General features: G+C 42.4%; 1 protein-coding gene across 1 annotated transcript in view; it reads right to left on the bottom strand.

Annotated features, from left to right (window-relative positions):
* Positions 1–283: 283 nt before the first annotated feature.
* The window catches only part of LOC120040481 (ras-related protein Rab-26-like), a gene marked incomplete at its 3' end in the record, with an annotated part of 70,198 nt that continues 53,380 nt past the window's right edge, over positions 284–17,101 (bottom strand). Inside the window, exons 3-5 of the mRNA XM_038985619.1 lie at positions 8,266–8,307; positions 6,738–6,804; positions 284–336 (exon numbers count right to left, since the gene is read on the bottom strand). Of these exons, the coding sequence (XP_038841547.1) occupies positions 284–336; positions 6,738–6,804; positions 8,266–8,307 (162 nt within the window). The remainder of the gene's footprint in view (positions 337–6,737; positions 6,805–8,265; positions 8,308–17,101) is intronic.

Raw genomic sequence — 17,101 nt, 5'->3', positions numbered from 1 at the left:
AAGCTACACTGTCAATCACACACACAGGGGTACAATCTCTCCCCCTCTCCCTCCCTCCCTATTGCTGACAGGTGCAGCAGCAGCAGATAAAGAAATGACATCCCTCCCACGCGCAATATAATGATATATCATTACACTGTTATGGCTTTGTTACAAAATGACACTTGAGAGACAGACATATTTTCTCCATTATCAAACAGCTTATTACAGGCTATTTTCAGGGCTTATTAGAACAAAAAAAGAGGTGGGAAGAGAAAAGAAGAAGATAAATGGAGAGTCCTACCTTGATGTTGTCAAAAGATGTTCTGTTGGTCACGTCATACAGCAGCAGGAGAGCTAAGAGAGAGAGAGAGAGAGCGAAAGAGAGAGAGACGGGAGCAAGAAAGATAGAGAGAGAGAGGAGAGAGAGAGAGAAGAAGTGGGAGAGAGCAAAAGTAAATGTTAGTGAAGTAGCAGGCCTGGCAGAACCCATTGACAACAAAGGGTTAATTTGAAACTAATTCTTGGCTAACGCTCCAATTTGTCCTTTAGGCTTAGCCTCTTGGACCTGTGGCTTCCCAATTAGTTCCCGGTTGACTGAGTTCCTTTATTCATTTTTATTGAGGAGGGCACATAACACAGAGTACATTCTCCTTCTTGCTCTCTGCGGGCCTGATTAAGACAAGCCTGCCCTACACAGCCAGTCAGCCTGCCCAGGCTCAGAGAGGACAAGGCCTATAAATGTGTAAACATTCCTTTTCAGATATATCCTTTATGACAAGCAATTCTTACACAATACATATTTCAAAAGACCTAACAAACATATCATATGCTCCTGTTTATATGATAGATGATCCACAGACAGTGTGATAGATCGGTCCCCATTAAACTGATCCAGACAGTGTGATATATAGTTACCCATTAAACTGATCCAAACAGTGTGATATATAGTTAACCATTAAACTGATCCAGACAGTGTGATATATAGTTAACCATTAAACTGATCCAGACAGTGTGATATTAAACTGATTCAGACAACACCTGGAGGTAGGTGGAGAGATGAGAAGAGAGAGATGGTAGAGTTGAGAAGAGAGAGATAGTGAGTTTGAGATGGAGGTAGAGTTGAGAAGAGACAGATAGTGAGGTAGAGTTGAGATGGAGGTAGTTGAGAAGAGACAGATAGTGATGTAGAGTTGAGATGGAGGTAGTTGAGAAGAGACAGATAGTGATGTAGAGTTGAGATGGAGGTAGAGTTGAGAAGAGAGAGATAGTGAGAGATGGTGAGGTAGAGTTGAGAAGAGAGATAGTGAGAGATGGTGAGGTAGAGTTGAGAAGAGAGATAGTGAGAGATGGAGGTAGAGTTGAGAAGAGAGAGATAGTGAGCGAGAGAGATGAAGGTAGAGTTGAGAAGAGAGAGATAGTGAGCGAGAGAGATGGAGGTAGAGTTGAGAAGAGAGATAGTGAGCGAGAGAGATGGAGGTAGAGTTGAGAAGAGAGAGATAGTGAGCGAGAGAGATGGAGGTAGAGTTGAGAAGAGAGGGATAGTGAGCGAGAGAGATGGAGGTAGAGTTGAGAAGAGAGGGATAGTGAGCGAGAGAGATGGAGGTAGAGTTGAGAAGAGAGAGATAGTGAGCGAGAGAGATGGAGGTAGAGTTGAGAAGAGAGAGATAGTGAGCGGGAAAGATGGAGGTAGAGTTGAGAAGAGAGAGATAGTGAGCGAGAGAGATGGAGGTAGAGTTGAGAAGAGAGAGATAGTGAGCGAGAGAGATGGAGGTAGAGTTGAGAAGAGAGAGATAGTGAGAGAGAGAGATGGAGGTAGAGTTGAGAAGAGAGAGATAGTGAGAGAGAGAGATGGAGGTAGAGTTGAGAAGAGAGAGATAGTGAGAGAGAGAGATGGAGGTAGAGTTGAGAAGAGAGAGATAGTGAGAGAGAGAGATGGAGGTAGAGTTGAGAAGAGAGATATACTGAGAGAGAGATGGAGGTAGAGATGAGAAGAGAGCGATAGTGAGAGATGGAGGTAGAGTTGAGAAAAGAGAGATAGTGAGAGATGGAGGTAGAGTTGAGAAGAGACATGGAGGTAGAGATGAGAAGAGAGATGGAGGTAGAGATGAGAAGAGAGATGAGAAGAGAGATAGTGAGAGATGGAGGTAGAGTTGAGAAGAGAGAGATAGTGAAAGATGGAGGTAGAGTTGAAAAGAGAGAGATAGTGAGAGATGGAGGTAGAGTTGAGAAGAGACATGGAGGTAGAGATGAGAAGAGAGATGGAGGTAGAGATGAGAAGAGAGATGAGAAGAGAGATAGTGAGAGATGGAGGTAGAGTTGAAAAGAGAGAGATACTGAGAGATGGAGGTAGAGATGAGGAGAGATAGTGAGAGTTGGAGGTAGAGTTGAAAAGAGATAGATACTGAGAGATGGAGGTAGAGTTGAGAAGAGAGAGATACTGAGAGATGGAGGTAGAGATGAGGAGAGATAGTGAGAGATGGAGGTAGAGTTGAAAAGAGATAGATACTGAGAGATGGAGGTAGAGTTGAGAAGAGAGAGATACTGAGAGATGGAGGTAGAGATGAGGAGAGATAGTGAGAGTTGGAGGTAGAGTTGAAAAGAGAGAGATACTGAGAGATGGAGGTAGAGATGAGAATCTGAAGGATCAGGTTACAGTGGGTCCGCTCTACAGCGCCCTCTCTCTCCCGCAGAGGAGAAGATGGCCGTGTTTACGCACTTCTGTGTGATTATTTAGTTAGTTAGTAAATAAATAATTAAGCCAATTGGTATATCACTGATTCATCATTTATGCTAGGGTTCGTGCAGATATCCAAGAGTTTGCGACATTCGGAATGAGACTGATAGAAGAAAAACAATTAATTAATGTTTGATTGGTGACAATGTAAGAGATATTTATATCTTTAAGAGTTAATTCGGAAAACAGTAACTCGTTAAATAAACTTTTTCCGTGGTGCCCCAAGATTGTGAATGAGTTAATTGTTGCGGGATTAATTTAATTATCATAATAATTAAACATATTTAATAGATTTGTTAAAACAATCGACATCACATTAATGATAGTCAAGACAAGACAATAGAGATACTGAGAGATGGAGGTAGGCGCGCGCACACACACTCTCTCGCCACAGAATACATCCATAACTATGTCCCTAAAATAATACACCCCTCCCACTCTTCATCCCACCCCTCCCTCTCTAAGTTGTAAATCACCAAACTCCACAACACCCTACACTGATCACCATGCGGAACACACCAGCCTAGCCTATACCCAGTCTACCCACAGCTCTCCTTCCTACAGGAACATCCACAGATAACAGCACATTTCATTTATCATGCTCCTCTGTGGCTGAGTGTGCTGCCACTCCGAGAGAGAGGACGGAGGAGTCGAGGAGAGGACGGTCTTTTTCCCAAATCTCTCTCTCCCCCTCTGTCTCCGATTTAAGGGGATTTATTGACACGGGAAACATATGTTTACATTGCCAAAGCAAGTGAAATAGATAATATACAAAAGTGAAATAAACACACAAAAAATGAACAGCAAATATTACACAAAAGTTCCAAAAGAATAACGACATTTCAAATGTCATATTATTTCTATATACAGTGTTGTAACGATGTGCAAATAGTTCAACTACAAAAGTGAAAATAAATAAATATGGGTTGTATTTACAATGGTGTTTGTTCTTCACTGGTTGCCCTTTTCTTGTGACAACAGCTCACAAATCTTGCTGCTGTGATATTTCACCCAAAAGATATGGGAGAATATTAAATTACTCTCTCTCTCTGAGCAATGACTGTAGATTTCTGTAGGATGGTAAACAATTAGGGAAAGATGAAAGATTAGAGTTATAGAAAAAACAGAGGAGGGGAGTGTGTGTTCTCTCTCTAGCTTTATCTCAGACCTGTTTGTGCTGTCTTGCTATTTCCTGAGGTCATTGTTTTGGAGCTGGCAAGACAACACAAACAGATCTGGGACCAGGCTATTCACCATCTAAAAACCAGGATGATTAATTTAGCCACTTCCACATAAATCCCTGTCTAAGTAGAGCGAGTGTAGGCTAGGCTATAGTAGTGTCTCTCCACTGGGCTATTTGTTTCTGGTTGATGTCCTGTCTCTCTTATCTGTCTGATTGCCAGACAGGGTTCTCCTCAAAGGGAGAGAACGGAGAGAGAGGAGGAGAAAGATAATAATATATATATAGAGAGAGGAGGATATATATATAGAGAGAGAGAGAGAGAGAGTGTGTGAGTGAATGAGTGAGTGAGAGAGCGAGAGAGTGTGATTTATTATTTTTGGAAAACGTTTTATGCACTGCGCACAATAATCTCAGCGCTGAAAAAGTGAAGTGGTACAGTAGAACTCTTTGCTGTTGCTGAGAATTTCAGTGAGATCTGCTGAGCTGTGGGAGGCAGTGACTGGCTGCCAGGGGTTTGACTGTCTTTGCTTTACTAAAGCTGTAGAAATCACTGAAGCAGTCCCTCGACTAATGTCTGCGCCTCGTTGACTTCAAAAGGAACTGGATGCGACGCAAATGGCAACATCTTCCCTATGTAGTACACTACTTTTGACCATAGCCCTATGGGAGCTGGTCAAATGTAGTGCACTACATAGGGAATAGGGTGCTATTTGGGCTGCAGTACACTGACTTCCTATCTCGCAGGGTAGCTGAGGAGTTGTTTGGGTTACAGAAACGTCCCAGGGAACCATATCAAAAGCAAAAGCTTTGGGTTTATAACCACATTCAGTTGATGTGGATGAAGTGTTTATGTGACAGGGTGTAGAGGCTACAACACACACCCCACATAACTGATCAAATGGCTGAGTGGAGAGCTGGAGCATACATTTTAGTCACTTACTCTAGCAGAAGCTCTTATCCAGAGCAACTTACAGTATTGAGTCCATAAGTTTTTGTATTGGTCCCCCGTGGGTATCAAACCCACAACCCTGGCGTTACAAGTGCCATGCTCTACCAACTGAACTACACGGGAGCCAGACACACACACCCACACACCCGCATGATAATGATGATAGTGGTGATAATGATGAAGGAAGAAGACAAATATGATGATGAATATTATGATGATGCTGATGATGATGACCATGAATAATGATAAGGACATGAAGATGAAAGAGACATTGCTGTTGATGATGACAATGATGATGTCCATATCTAAACGTAACCTTTTCCATGATGAATATAATACCTTTTGTTCTAATAAAGCCTCTAGAGAGGACAGGTCAGCATGCTCTCTGTCTGTTTCCCTGCTGAACAGGCTGGTCCAGCCCGGTACTGCTTTAGTGGAGATTGATGTCAATCTGGCTAGCCGGAGGAGAGGACTTTCTCTTTTTAAAACCATTCCAATACCACCTGGAGTGGACACCAGTGGCACCAGTGGTCGGTAGCTAGCTAGCTACAACAAAATAGAATGTCACTGGTAAATCCTCTCTGGCTAGCTACTCCGATTTCAGACCACGGGTAAGATAGTCTAGCTATCTACATTTTCAGATATTACACGTTTCTAATTTTGACATAGTCTTTTCATTCCAAGTTAAAGTGTACTGTTAGCTAGCTAGCTAAATTATTTTTTCTTTATTTAACTATGCAAGTCAGTTAAGAACAAATTCATATTTTCAATGATGGCCTAGGAACAGTGGGTTAACTGCCTTGTTCAGGGTCAGAACGACAGCTTTTTACCTTGTCAGCTCGGGGATTCGATCTTGCAACCTTTCAGTTACTAGTCCAACACTCTAACCACTAGGCTACTTGCCGCCCCAATGTTACATGTATGATCTTATTATTCGTATCTCAGAGCCATTTGCTTTGCTTGTTATAGCCTAATGTTAGCTAGCTAACATTGAACCTAGTAGTAACGTCCTGAGTTGTGATTATGGTTAATTGTTTAGCTAGCTAGCTACATGTCTTAACAATAGACTCCACTATGCAAGTGTCCATTTTAATAGAATGTCACTGCGACAACTGCTAGCCAGTTAGCTTGGGTGCTTGACTGATGTTGTTAGGACAGAATACTCAGATCAACCCTTAAAGAGATGGGTGGAGCTAAAGCTTAAGAGGGTGTGAACGATGCTGAATGGGTGTAGACAAAGAAGAGCTCTCCAGTAGGTACCAAAACATTCAAAAGTGAGGTTACAAGTTTATTAACATTCAAAGCAGAACTACTTTCCAATTGTTCCTTATATGCAGTGAATAATATACAATTTTGTAGCTCTGTGTCGCGGCATTTATCCGATGTAAAAAACTGTTTCAAATGTTGCTAAATAAGACGGAATCAAGGCGAACACATGCCTTTAAGGAGACTGGAAATGTTAGAAACATGCACCATGTGAACATGCCATCTATCCACCCACCCATCCACCCATCCACCTATCCACCCACCCACCTATCCACCCAGAATAAAAATGAAAAAAAAGTGGATTAATTTAAAGACAATCACGCATTCAAGACAAATGGTAATAATCAAATTGCATGCTCACAGACATGTACACAAATAAGTGAACCATACATTTTATTCAGCTAATTTACATATCATCCTAATCTGCATTTAAATGTTATGAAACTCAGCCTACTAAGCAGCACTTTAAGTAACGTATAATGCAGCTTGTTTCTTAATGAGGGAGAGAATCCCTCTTGTTTCTGTCACCACAGCAGCTGGAGCGGTACTGAGACAGAATCACACAAGTGTGTGTTTGTCTGGGTGTGTGAGAGAGAAAAAGAGGAAGTGTGTGTCTGTCTCACCATTGGCGTCACGGTAGTAGGCGTGTGTGACGCTGCGGAAACGCTCCTGTCCAGCTGTGTCCCAGATCTGGAGAAAGAAGAAGAACTATTATTATTTAAGGTAAATGTATAATTTCCCATTGGGGTGAATTCTAAGTTCTCAAGTCAAATTGTCACTGACTCTTGCAGTGATGTCAATGGGAAGTTAGGATTCACCTCTATAGGAATGAATCATTTCACTACCACTGTTTCATTGCTTTACTTAAAGCTCCTTTGAGGTAAGACATAGATTTAAAGTCTCACAAACAAAAATTCAAATGGCATTCACTGTAGCTCTCACATAACTTAAAGTAGGGGGTAGAGGACCAATTTAGAATTGATGTTAGGAAAGTTTTGAACTAGTATTCAAACTGGGGGGAATACTCGATAAGGAATATGGCGTCTTAGTGACTTCCCAGCATACTGTGCAGGTAGGCGAAGCGGGCATAAGGCATCAGGTCATACTCATGAATATAAACTAGTGGTTGCCTCTGCCCTGTCACCCCATTCGTCCAACCTCCGTGGAATTTCTGCTAATTATGCCTCTCAATCTCCTCCAGCATTTGCTACCGTTGCCCATTACATCACCACTGGCACTGCCCCCCCGAGGCTACCATCACAACACGTTTCCACTCCAGGGGTTTGCTTGCTAGGTGGTTGCATCCCTCGACCCTCATGTTGGTTTATAAATGAAAAACATTTTAAAAGCCATTTTTTTGTGCAGTGGAATTTCAATCCACGGTGGCTGGCTCTGTGTATTTGAGTTTTCAGTTGATCTGTGTTTTTCTTTCCTTCTCTTCCTTTCTGTCTCCATCCCACCCACATCATACAGGTACTGAAAGCTTTAATACGGTTTCTACTCCCCCCCCATACTCATGAATATAAACTAGTGCTAGAAACATTAATATAAACTAAATCTTTGACTATGTACAACCTCAGTGAACATAGCCTTGCTATTGAGAAAGGCCGCCGAAGGCAGACCTGGCTCTCAAGAGAAGACAGGCTATGTGCACACTGCCCACAAAAAAAAAAAAAAATCCAATGTACTGGCTTTGGCAATGTAAACATATGCTTCCCATGCCAATAAAGCTTCTTAAATTGAATTGAGAGAGAGGAGGATGAGAGAGAGAGACAGAGGGAAAGAGAGAAAGGGAGAGAGAGGGAAAGGGAGAGAGAGGGAAAGAGAAAGACACACAGACAGAGAAACAGAGAGCCTGGGTAGTGAGTGACTGGGGTCAGGAGAACATTGGGCTTAGTGTAGAAGATTCATGGAGATATAACTACTGAATCCTAATTGTTTTTATAAATTATTTAGACAAAAAAATGAGGTTATTGATTATGCATTTAATCTGTGGTGATAACCCTGATACATCACTGTAGGAGAGATGGGAATTCACACACAAACACACGCTACACCTGATGGGGTAACAGGGGCTGTATAGTTTGGGCATCACACTGATGAGGATTGAGAAATAAGGACAGATGATAGAATCCATTATAAGGCTCTTACCTGAAGTTTCACCTTCAGTCTGTCAATGTTCAGCACTTTATTCTGGAAAAGAAAGCAGGAACACATGGTCATTAATGAGACACAGTGCATTCAGAAAGGATTCAGACCCCTTGAATTCTTCCACATTTTGGTATGTTACATTCATGTTCTAAAATATATTAAATTGTTCTTTCCCCTCATCAATCTACACACCATACTGTACCCTATAATGACAAAGCAAAAACTGGATTTTTGACATTTTTGCTAATTAATTATTCAGACCCTTTACTCAGTACTTTGTTGAAGCACTGTGGGCAGCGATTACAGTTTAGAGTCTTCTTGGGTATGACGATACAAGCTTGGCACACCTGTATTTGGGCAGTTTCTCCCATTCTCAAGCTCTATCAGGTTGGATGGAGAGCATCAGTCCCTGCCACTGAAAAACATCCCTACAGCATGATGCTGCAACCACCATGCTTCACCGTAGGGATGGTGCCAGGTTTCCTCCAGATGTAACGCTTGGCATTCAGACCAAAGAGTTCAATCTTGGTTTCATCAGACCAGAGAATCTTGTTTCTCATGGTCTGAGAGTCCTTTAACTCCAAGCGGGCTGTCGTGTCTTTTACTGAGGAGTGGCTTCCATCTAGCCACTCTACCATAAAGGCCTGATTGGTGGAGCGCTGCAGAGATGGTTGTCTTTCCAGAAGGTTCTCCCATCTCCACAGAAGAACTCTGGAGCTCTGTCAGACCATCGGGTTCTTGGTCACCTCCCTGACCAAGGCCCTTCTCCCCCGATTGCTCAGTTTAGCAGGGCGGCCAGCTCTAGGAAGAGTCTTCTTCCATTTAAGATTGATGGAGGCACTGAGTTCCTGGGGACCTTCAATTCTGCATACATTTTTTGGAACCCTTCCCCAGTGCCTCGACACAATCCTGTCTCAGAGCTCTACGGACAATTCCTTCGACCGCATAGCTTGGTATTTGCTCTGAAATGCACTGTCAACTGTGGGACCTTATATAGACAGGTGTGTGCCTTTCCAAATCATGTCCAATCAATTGATTGACATCACAGATGGACTCCAATCAAGTTGTAGAAACATCTCAAGCATGATCAATGGAAACAGGATGCACCTGAGCTCAATTTCAAGTCTCATAGCAAAGGGTTTGAATACTTATGTATTTTAATACATTTGCTAAAATTTCTAAAAACCTATTTTCACTGTCATTATGGAGTATTGTGTGTAGATTGATGAGGAAAATGTTTTATTTAACTTTTTATGGCTGCAGGGGCAGTATTGAGTAGCTCTGTTTAAGGTGCCCATTTCAAACGGCCTCGTACTCAATTCTTGCTCGTACAATATGCATATTATTGTTATTATTGGATAGAAAACACTCTCTAGTTTCTATAGCCGTTTGAATTATGTCTCTGAGTGGAACAGAACTCATTCTACAGCACTTTTCCTGATATGGAGTGAGATTTCAGAAATGTTGGCCTCTGGTCCCAGGTCAGTTTTAAAGTCCCTGTAAATCCTATGAGGATACAAACACTGCCCACGCCTTCCTCTAGATGTCAGTAAGAGGTGACAATTTGAATGGAGTCGATTGCGCAATCAGGGCCTGTATAAAAGGCCAAAGACCGGATGTACCGTTCTTTTCCTGCTGCGCCTGACGCACGATGGACGTTGGACCTGCTCTTTTTCCAAGCTTGGGTTTAGCCAGTAATATATCGCCGGTCATGTTTTTACTCGTTATAGGTGTTAAAAACATCATAAGGTAGTTAATTTAAACCGTTTTATAGCAATTTATATCCGTTTAGTGCGATTTTGAGGCAATTCTTAGTGATGCACTTTGAAGCGCCGGGCACGTTTCCAGTACCGGTCGAACGTTAGTGGGCATTTCGACGGACAAGAGGACATCTTTCGACCAAAAGAAGATTAGACCCAAGAAAGGATACATTGCCCAAGATTCTGATGGAAGATCACCTCATAGTAAGAAATATTTAAGATGATAAATCGTTGTTCTGTCGAAAAATGTTAAACGCATATTCCACCATTTTCTTTGGTATAGCTTCGCTTGGCGAACCCTGTATTGCACAGTAAGGATAATTTTAGAAATGTAATTCAGCGATTGCATTAAGAACTAATTTGTCTTTCGATAGCTGTCCAACTTATATTTTTTTAGTCAAGTTTATGAATAGTTAATCATGAGACAAGATCACTGTCAAATATGGCGCCCGACATTTTCAGGCTAGTTTTGCTAGTATTGTCATTGTATAACCACGTTTTTTTGTGGCTAAATATGCACATTTTCGAACAAACTCTATATGTATGTTGTAATATGATGTTACAGGAGTGTCATCGGAAGAATTCTGAGAAGGTTAGTGAAAAAATTAATATATTTTGGCGATGATTACGTTATCGCTCTCTTTGGCTTGAATCAATGCTCTGGTAACGTTTGCACATGTGGTATGCTAATATAACGATTTATTGTGTTTTCGCTGTAAAACACTTAGAACATCTGAAATATTGTCTGAATTCACAAGATCTGTGTCTTTCCATTGCTGTGAGCTGTGTATTTTTAAGAAATGTTTTATGATTAGTAATTAGGTAATACACGTTGCTCTCTGTATTTATTCTAGTCGAGTTGTGATGGTGGGTGCAATTGTAAACTATGATTTATACCTGAAATATGCACATTTTTCTAACAAAACCTATCCTATACAATAAATATGTTATCAGACTGTCATCTGATGAGGTTTTTTCTTGGTTAGTGGCTATCAATATCTTTATTTGGCCGAATTGGTGATAGCACCTGATGGAGTAAGAAACTGATGGAGTTAGAAAAGTGGTGTCTTTTGCTAACGTGGTTAGCTAATAGATTTACATATTTTGTCTTCCCTGTAAAACATTTTAAAAATCTGAAATGGTGGCTTTATTCACAAGATCTGTATCTTTCATTTGGTGTCTTGGACTTGTGATTTAATGATATTTAGATGCTACTATTTAATTGTGACGCTATGCTAGCGATGCTAATCAGTGTGGGGGGGGTGGGGGGATGTTGTCATAGGTGTACCGACCTCGGGCTTGCAGCCATAAGAGGTTTTAATACATTTTAAAATAAGGCTGTAACGTAACAAAATGTGGAATAAGTCAAGTGGTCTGAATACTTTCCAAATGCACTGTACTTAAATAGCTTAGGTAACCAAATCAAATGTAGATGACATTCTCTCTCTCTCCATGTGTTCCAGGAGTGGCTTCCGCTAGTGTGTGAGAAACTTCTCCCCATACTTTACTAATCAGGAAGAGAGATGGAGAGATCCTTCCCTTTGCACCTCTCCTTCCTGATGGCATAATAGCCTCCACCTGTCCACCTCTCCTTTCTCTCTTCCTCTTCCCTCCATCAATAATGCAGTGTTCCAGGTCCCTTTGTTAATAACGTTGGTCTGTTCCCCCAGAGGATCTCCTTGTCACCCCACTCCCCCCTTGTTCTCCTCCTTCTCCTCTCACCTAACCCTGTTCTCCTCCTTCTCCTCTCACCTAACCTTGTTCTCCTCCTTCTCCTCTCACCTAACCTTGTTCTCCTCCTTCTCCTCTCACCTAACCTTGTTCTCCTCCTTCTCCTCTCACCTAACCTTGTTCTCCTCCTTCTCCTCTCACCTAACCTTGTTCTCCTCCTTCTCCTCTCACCTAACCTTGTTCTCCTCCTTCTCCTCTTACCTAACCTTGTTCTCCTCCTTCTCCTCTCACCTAACCCTGTTCTCTTCCTTCTCCTCTCACCTAACCCGGTTCCTCACCCTCTCCTCCTCCACTCACCTAACCCGGTTCCTCACTCACTCCTCCTCCTCCTCTCACCTAACCCTGTTCTCCTCCTTCTCCTCTCACCTAACCCTGTTTTTCTCCCTCTCCTCCTCCTCCTCTCACCTAACCTGGTTCCTCACCCTCTCCTCCTCCACTCACCTAACCCGGTTCCTCACCCTCTCCTCCTCCTCCTCTCACCTAACCCTATTATTCTCCCTCCCTCCTCTCCTTCTCTCCTCCTCTCACCTATCCCTATACCTCTCTCCCTCTCTCATCTTCTCAGTCCTTATTCTATAACCCAGCTCTCTAGTGATGAGCTCCACTACATTCCACTCCTCCCTCCAGAAACAGCCTGCATACAGTCAGCATGGCTCTTCCCCAAGATCAACACCTCCATGCCACTTAGTGAAGGAAGCAATGTACATGTAACTGCAAAAAGAAAGGAACACCAAGTGTCAATAGGGCTTTGGGCCACCACAAGCCAGAAAAGCTTTAATGCACCTTGACATAGATACTACAAGTGTCTGCAACTCTATTGGAGGGATGCGACACCATTCTTCCCCGACAAATTACATTATTTGATGTTTTGTTGATGGTGGTGGGAAAACACTGCTCCAGAATCTCCCATAACTGGTGTTCAATTGGGTTAATATCTGGTGACAGACATAAATACACACACACACACACAAACTTTAAAGCACTATGCTCCTTTGAGACACCTCTTCACTGAGATCTCTTCTAGCCATGGTACCCAAAATAATGGCAACTGGTCAGTTTTATACATGACCCTATACATGATGGGATGTTAATTGCTTAATTAACTCAGGTTACCACACCTGTGTGGAAGCACCTGATTTTAATATACTTTGTATCCTTCATTTCCTCAAGTGTTTCCATTATTTTGGCAGTTACCTGTATATTGACCATGCATTCTAAGTAGTACGCTAGTGTGGATATTGGGACTTAGCCATCAGTGACTCAGCTCAACGTGGATGTTCTCTAAGATCCTACAGCCACAAAGTGACAAACGGCAAAGTTCAGCTCATGGCTACAGCAAGGTTAAATACCACAGACAGTTCTGGGAAGTCATCTATTCTTCCATCGATCCCAGGTCAATGTGACTATTCTACAGGGCATTGTCCTGGGAAATCTCCAAACTGGTATCTTGAGTTATGCAGAATTACTGTCACTAGGCCTGGGATTCAATATGAACGACCGCACGTTGCCGACAATGCAGCTTTTAAAAGAATGTTACTGCTTTCGCGGAGATTGCTTTCACAGTACAATGTTGCAGGTGTCAGCTTGATCAGAAATGACCTTTAAAATGGTGCATTGTCCACAAGCACGGTCAGATTCAATCCCGGATTAGATGTTTTAGGTCAATAAAATAAAAGCCACCAAAAGGTACAGTAAGTATTCATGATGTTAAACATATCCTTTATACCTTACTCTTTAAATCCTGAACAAAAACAGTTGATTCACAAAATTAGTTTTTTCTTAAAGACCCTCCCGGGAGCCATTCCATATCCATGGTTACACAACAAACTGACCAATAAACTCAGTTAATCTCTGTATCCAACCTATCAGGGGACACGTCCTAGTTCCTCCTCATCAATTAACATCTTTAAAGTGTGTATACCTGTGTATCTGTGTACCGAGGGAGGGGAGGCATATATAAATTACAGTATGACTCCCCTCTAAAGATAAAACTATTCAATCTCTGTGATCTCACCTCTGTTCACAAGCTTACATCAACATTACAATGAAGCAAATCAAAGCACAAACAATACGCAGATCTGATTCATCACTAACGCCATGGCAACCCCATGGTGACGCTCAGAAAACAGTCTCAGACTATCCCTTGTTGCTGTGAGATGCGCCTGAACCCCCCTGTTTCCCTTCCCCGGGGAAACAGCAAAGATGCTCTACTCCTTCAAGATCGCCTACTCCGCCCACACAGAGCACTACTGATAAAGATACAATCTTTGATGACTTGTTGATTTACCCTCCCAGGGTTCCAGTGAAGAGGACTCATACATATTCAGTGGTGGTGTTCATTAGGCACAAAACAGATGAAAACAGACTGAAACAAGGAGGGACTACCTGGATGGGTCCAATAAAAAAAGAAGCTAATTTTCATTGCCCGTTTGCAAAATGTTTAAAAACATTTCCCATTGCGTGCCCTAATGAACACGACCCTGGGTTGTTCCTCTCAGTAATCACAGTCTAAGACATGAGTGGAGACTGTGTGTCTCTATCTGTCATGAACGACAGCTCACACCGTGCTTCAGGCCTGTTGAATATTCAGTGACCCAGAGAAAACACACTGTAAAGTGGTGCCCAGTGGGGTTTAGGATACAGCTCACTAGAATCCACTGATAGATGGGATGACTAGAACTAATCATCATGTATCATGTCTAGGTCCACTCAGCCTGATGGCATTAGAGCAGCTGAAACTGCCACAGGACTCCAATGGGCTCTCTCTCAAAGGGTTGATTGCGGAGGCACTGCCAACAGGTATTGTATGATGGTCAATAGATCTGTCAATCTACTGGGGCTGAGAGAAGCTGTGTTCTCCTCGCATCAATCATTTTCAGACACATGGATCAATCTAACACCGTTTTACAGGCTATGAATGTTTGAAAAACACGACTGAACATTATTTAGTTTGAGTGATTCTGTGAGGGAACCTCCCTCCCTCCCTCTCTCAGATCCTTTCCATTCCCAGAGCGCCAGTCAGACCATCCCCATACATATATACTGTATACACACACACACACACACACACACACACACACACACACACACACACACACACACACACACACACACACACACACACACACACACACACACACACACACACACACACACACACACACACACACACACACAAAAGCCTGCCTACAAAATAAAATGATACTACCTGATAATGTAGACTATTTTCCATTACAGTAAAAACTGGATAAAGAGCTCTCCTATTTGCACTTAATATATAACTAAATCCCAGGCATATTTATCAGAAGAGTTGCAGAGAGTGCATTTATAATACAAGATTTAAGGCAAGTGCTTTCACAATGTACTGACTGAAGGCCCTTCAAGGTATGAAACTAAAACACTGATAGGAGAGTCAGCCCTGTTAGCTTTCCTGCCTTTTAGTTCCTACAGAGTGGAGGAGATGAATTAACAGTGATAATACAGTACTAGTGGAGGGAGAGAGAGAGAGACCGAGAGAGAGACCGAGAGAGAGACCGAGAGAAAGACCGAGAGAGAGACCGAGAGAAAGAGAGCAACCGACCGACAGAGAGAGAGAGAGAGAGAGAGAGAGAGAGAGAGAGAGAGAGAGAGAGAGAGAGAGAGAGAGAGAGAGAGAGAGAGAGAGAGAGAGAGATCGAGAGAGAGAGAGAGAGATCGAGAGACCGAGAGAGCCACCGACCGAGAGAGAGACCGACCGAGAGAGCCACCGACCGAGAGAGAGACCGACCGAGAGAGACCGACCGAGAGAGAGAGACCAAGAGAGAGACCTACCGAGAGAGCCACCGACCGAGAGAGAACCACCGACCGAGAGAGAGACCGACCGAGAGAGCCACCGACCGAGAGAGAGACCGACCGGGAGTGAGACCGACCGAGAGAGACCGACCGAGAGAGAGAGACCGACCGAGAGAGAGACCGACCGAGAGAGAGACCGACCGAGAGAGTTTTGAGTTTTTATAAAACCTTTATTTTCTACTCAATTGTTAACATAAATAATGACACACTGCCTTTTCCGAAATGAAACAATAAATGTAATTCCTACACAAAATAAATAAAATAAAAATACAAAAGAACATATACATTCAACTTATTTCATCAACAAAAAATAATTTCCCCTCCTCTACAAAACAAAGCGCTCCTTCGTATGCCCACTTCTCCTCAAACAATGGGAGATCTTTTACAGCTGAGAAGAACTCAAAATCCACTTTTATTCTTGCTTTCACTAATCCTTTAAAAACACATCTTATATCCTTCCCATATCCCGTGTCTATCTTATGTTTCCTACTCAAAAAAATTGACATCTTAGCTTGTCCCAAAATAAAATTTAACAGTTGACATTTTCTTTTCTGTTGCTTACTATATTGAAACCCCAAAATAAAAACATTGTTATTGAAAATCTCACCTACAGCTCTAAACAAAGATTCCAGTATTTCTAATAGAGGTTTTATCCTCTCACACTCCATAAAACAGTGAAAAATGGTTTCTCTTATATTACAAAAAGGACATCCATCTCCAACATCTGAGTTAATGACAGATACAAAAGCATTAACTGCAATAATGCCATGTAAAACCCTCCATTGCATATCACCAGTACCCTTTTGTAACGGTGGTTTGTACAGTGCTCTCCATGCTGGCTTTACCTTGTCATCAATTCCCAATTTTACCCTCCATGGAGTGTCTTTTCTATTTTTCAATTTCTCTTTATTTAACACCTTGACACACCCCCTATACAAGTCCTTCCCATTCACCTCATCCAAACCCACCTCCTCCAACCCTCTCAAATCCAACAATAAACCCTTTCTCTCTGACTCTGGGATATTTGGTGTAATCCCTAGTCTTGGAAATGAGACGTCTTCATCTTGTACCTTCTTCTTGTGGCTATTAAGCATTCCCCACTCTTCCACTGACAGAGCCTTCCTGCAGCTTCCCAGCATTTGTCCGACAATCCTTTCCGACCTCACCCCCAAATGTTCAGCCACCCGTCTTCCATCCATTAAGGCGGGCCCGGCCATGGCCATTAACTGTTTTAAGGTGATGATTTTGCCCTTCACCAGAATCTTGGAGAAATGTGGAACAGCTGCAGTTGTACAATCCAGTCTTGCCCCATACACCAGAGGTTCCTCCAACAACCAATGCACTGACTCCGCTGAAGTTCGTCTGGACACCTTCATTATGCTCCACACTCTGAGAAGACCTCTGTAAAACGGAGGTACTCCCTCCCTAGAAATCTGGCTATTATCAACTAGAAATAAAGCCTTCTTTAAACCTAATCCTCCAACCCTCTGTAATACAAGACCTGCTACCCCTCT

The sequence above is a fragment of the Salvelinus namaycush genome, unplaced genomic scaffold, assembly GCF_016432855.1.
Source record: "Salvelinus namaycush isolate Seneca unplaced genomic scaffold, SaNama_1.0 Scaffold357, whole genome shotgun sequence".
In the NCBI taxonomy this organism is placed as follows: domain Eukaryota; kingdom Metazoa; phylum Chordata; class Actinopteri; order Salmoniformes; family Salmonidae; genus Salvelinus; species Salvelinus namaycush.
The sequence above is the reverse complement of the archived record's forward strand: the minus strand, read 5'-3'. Positions and strand labels throughout refer to the sequence as shown.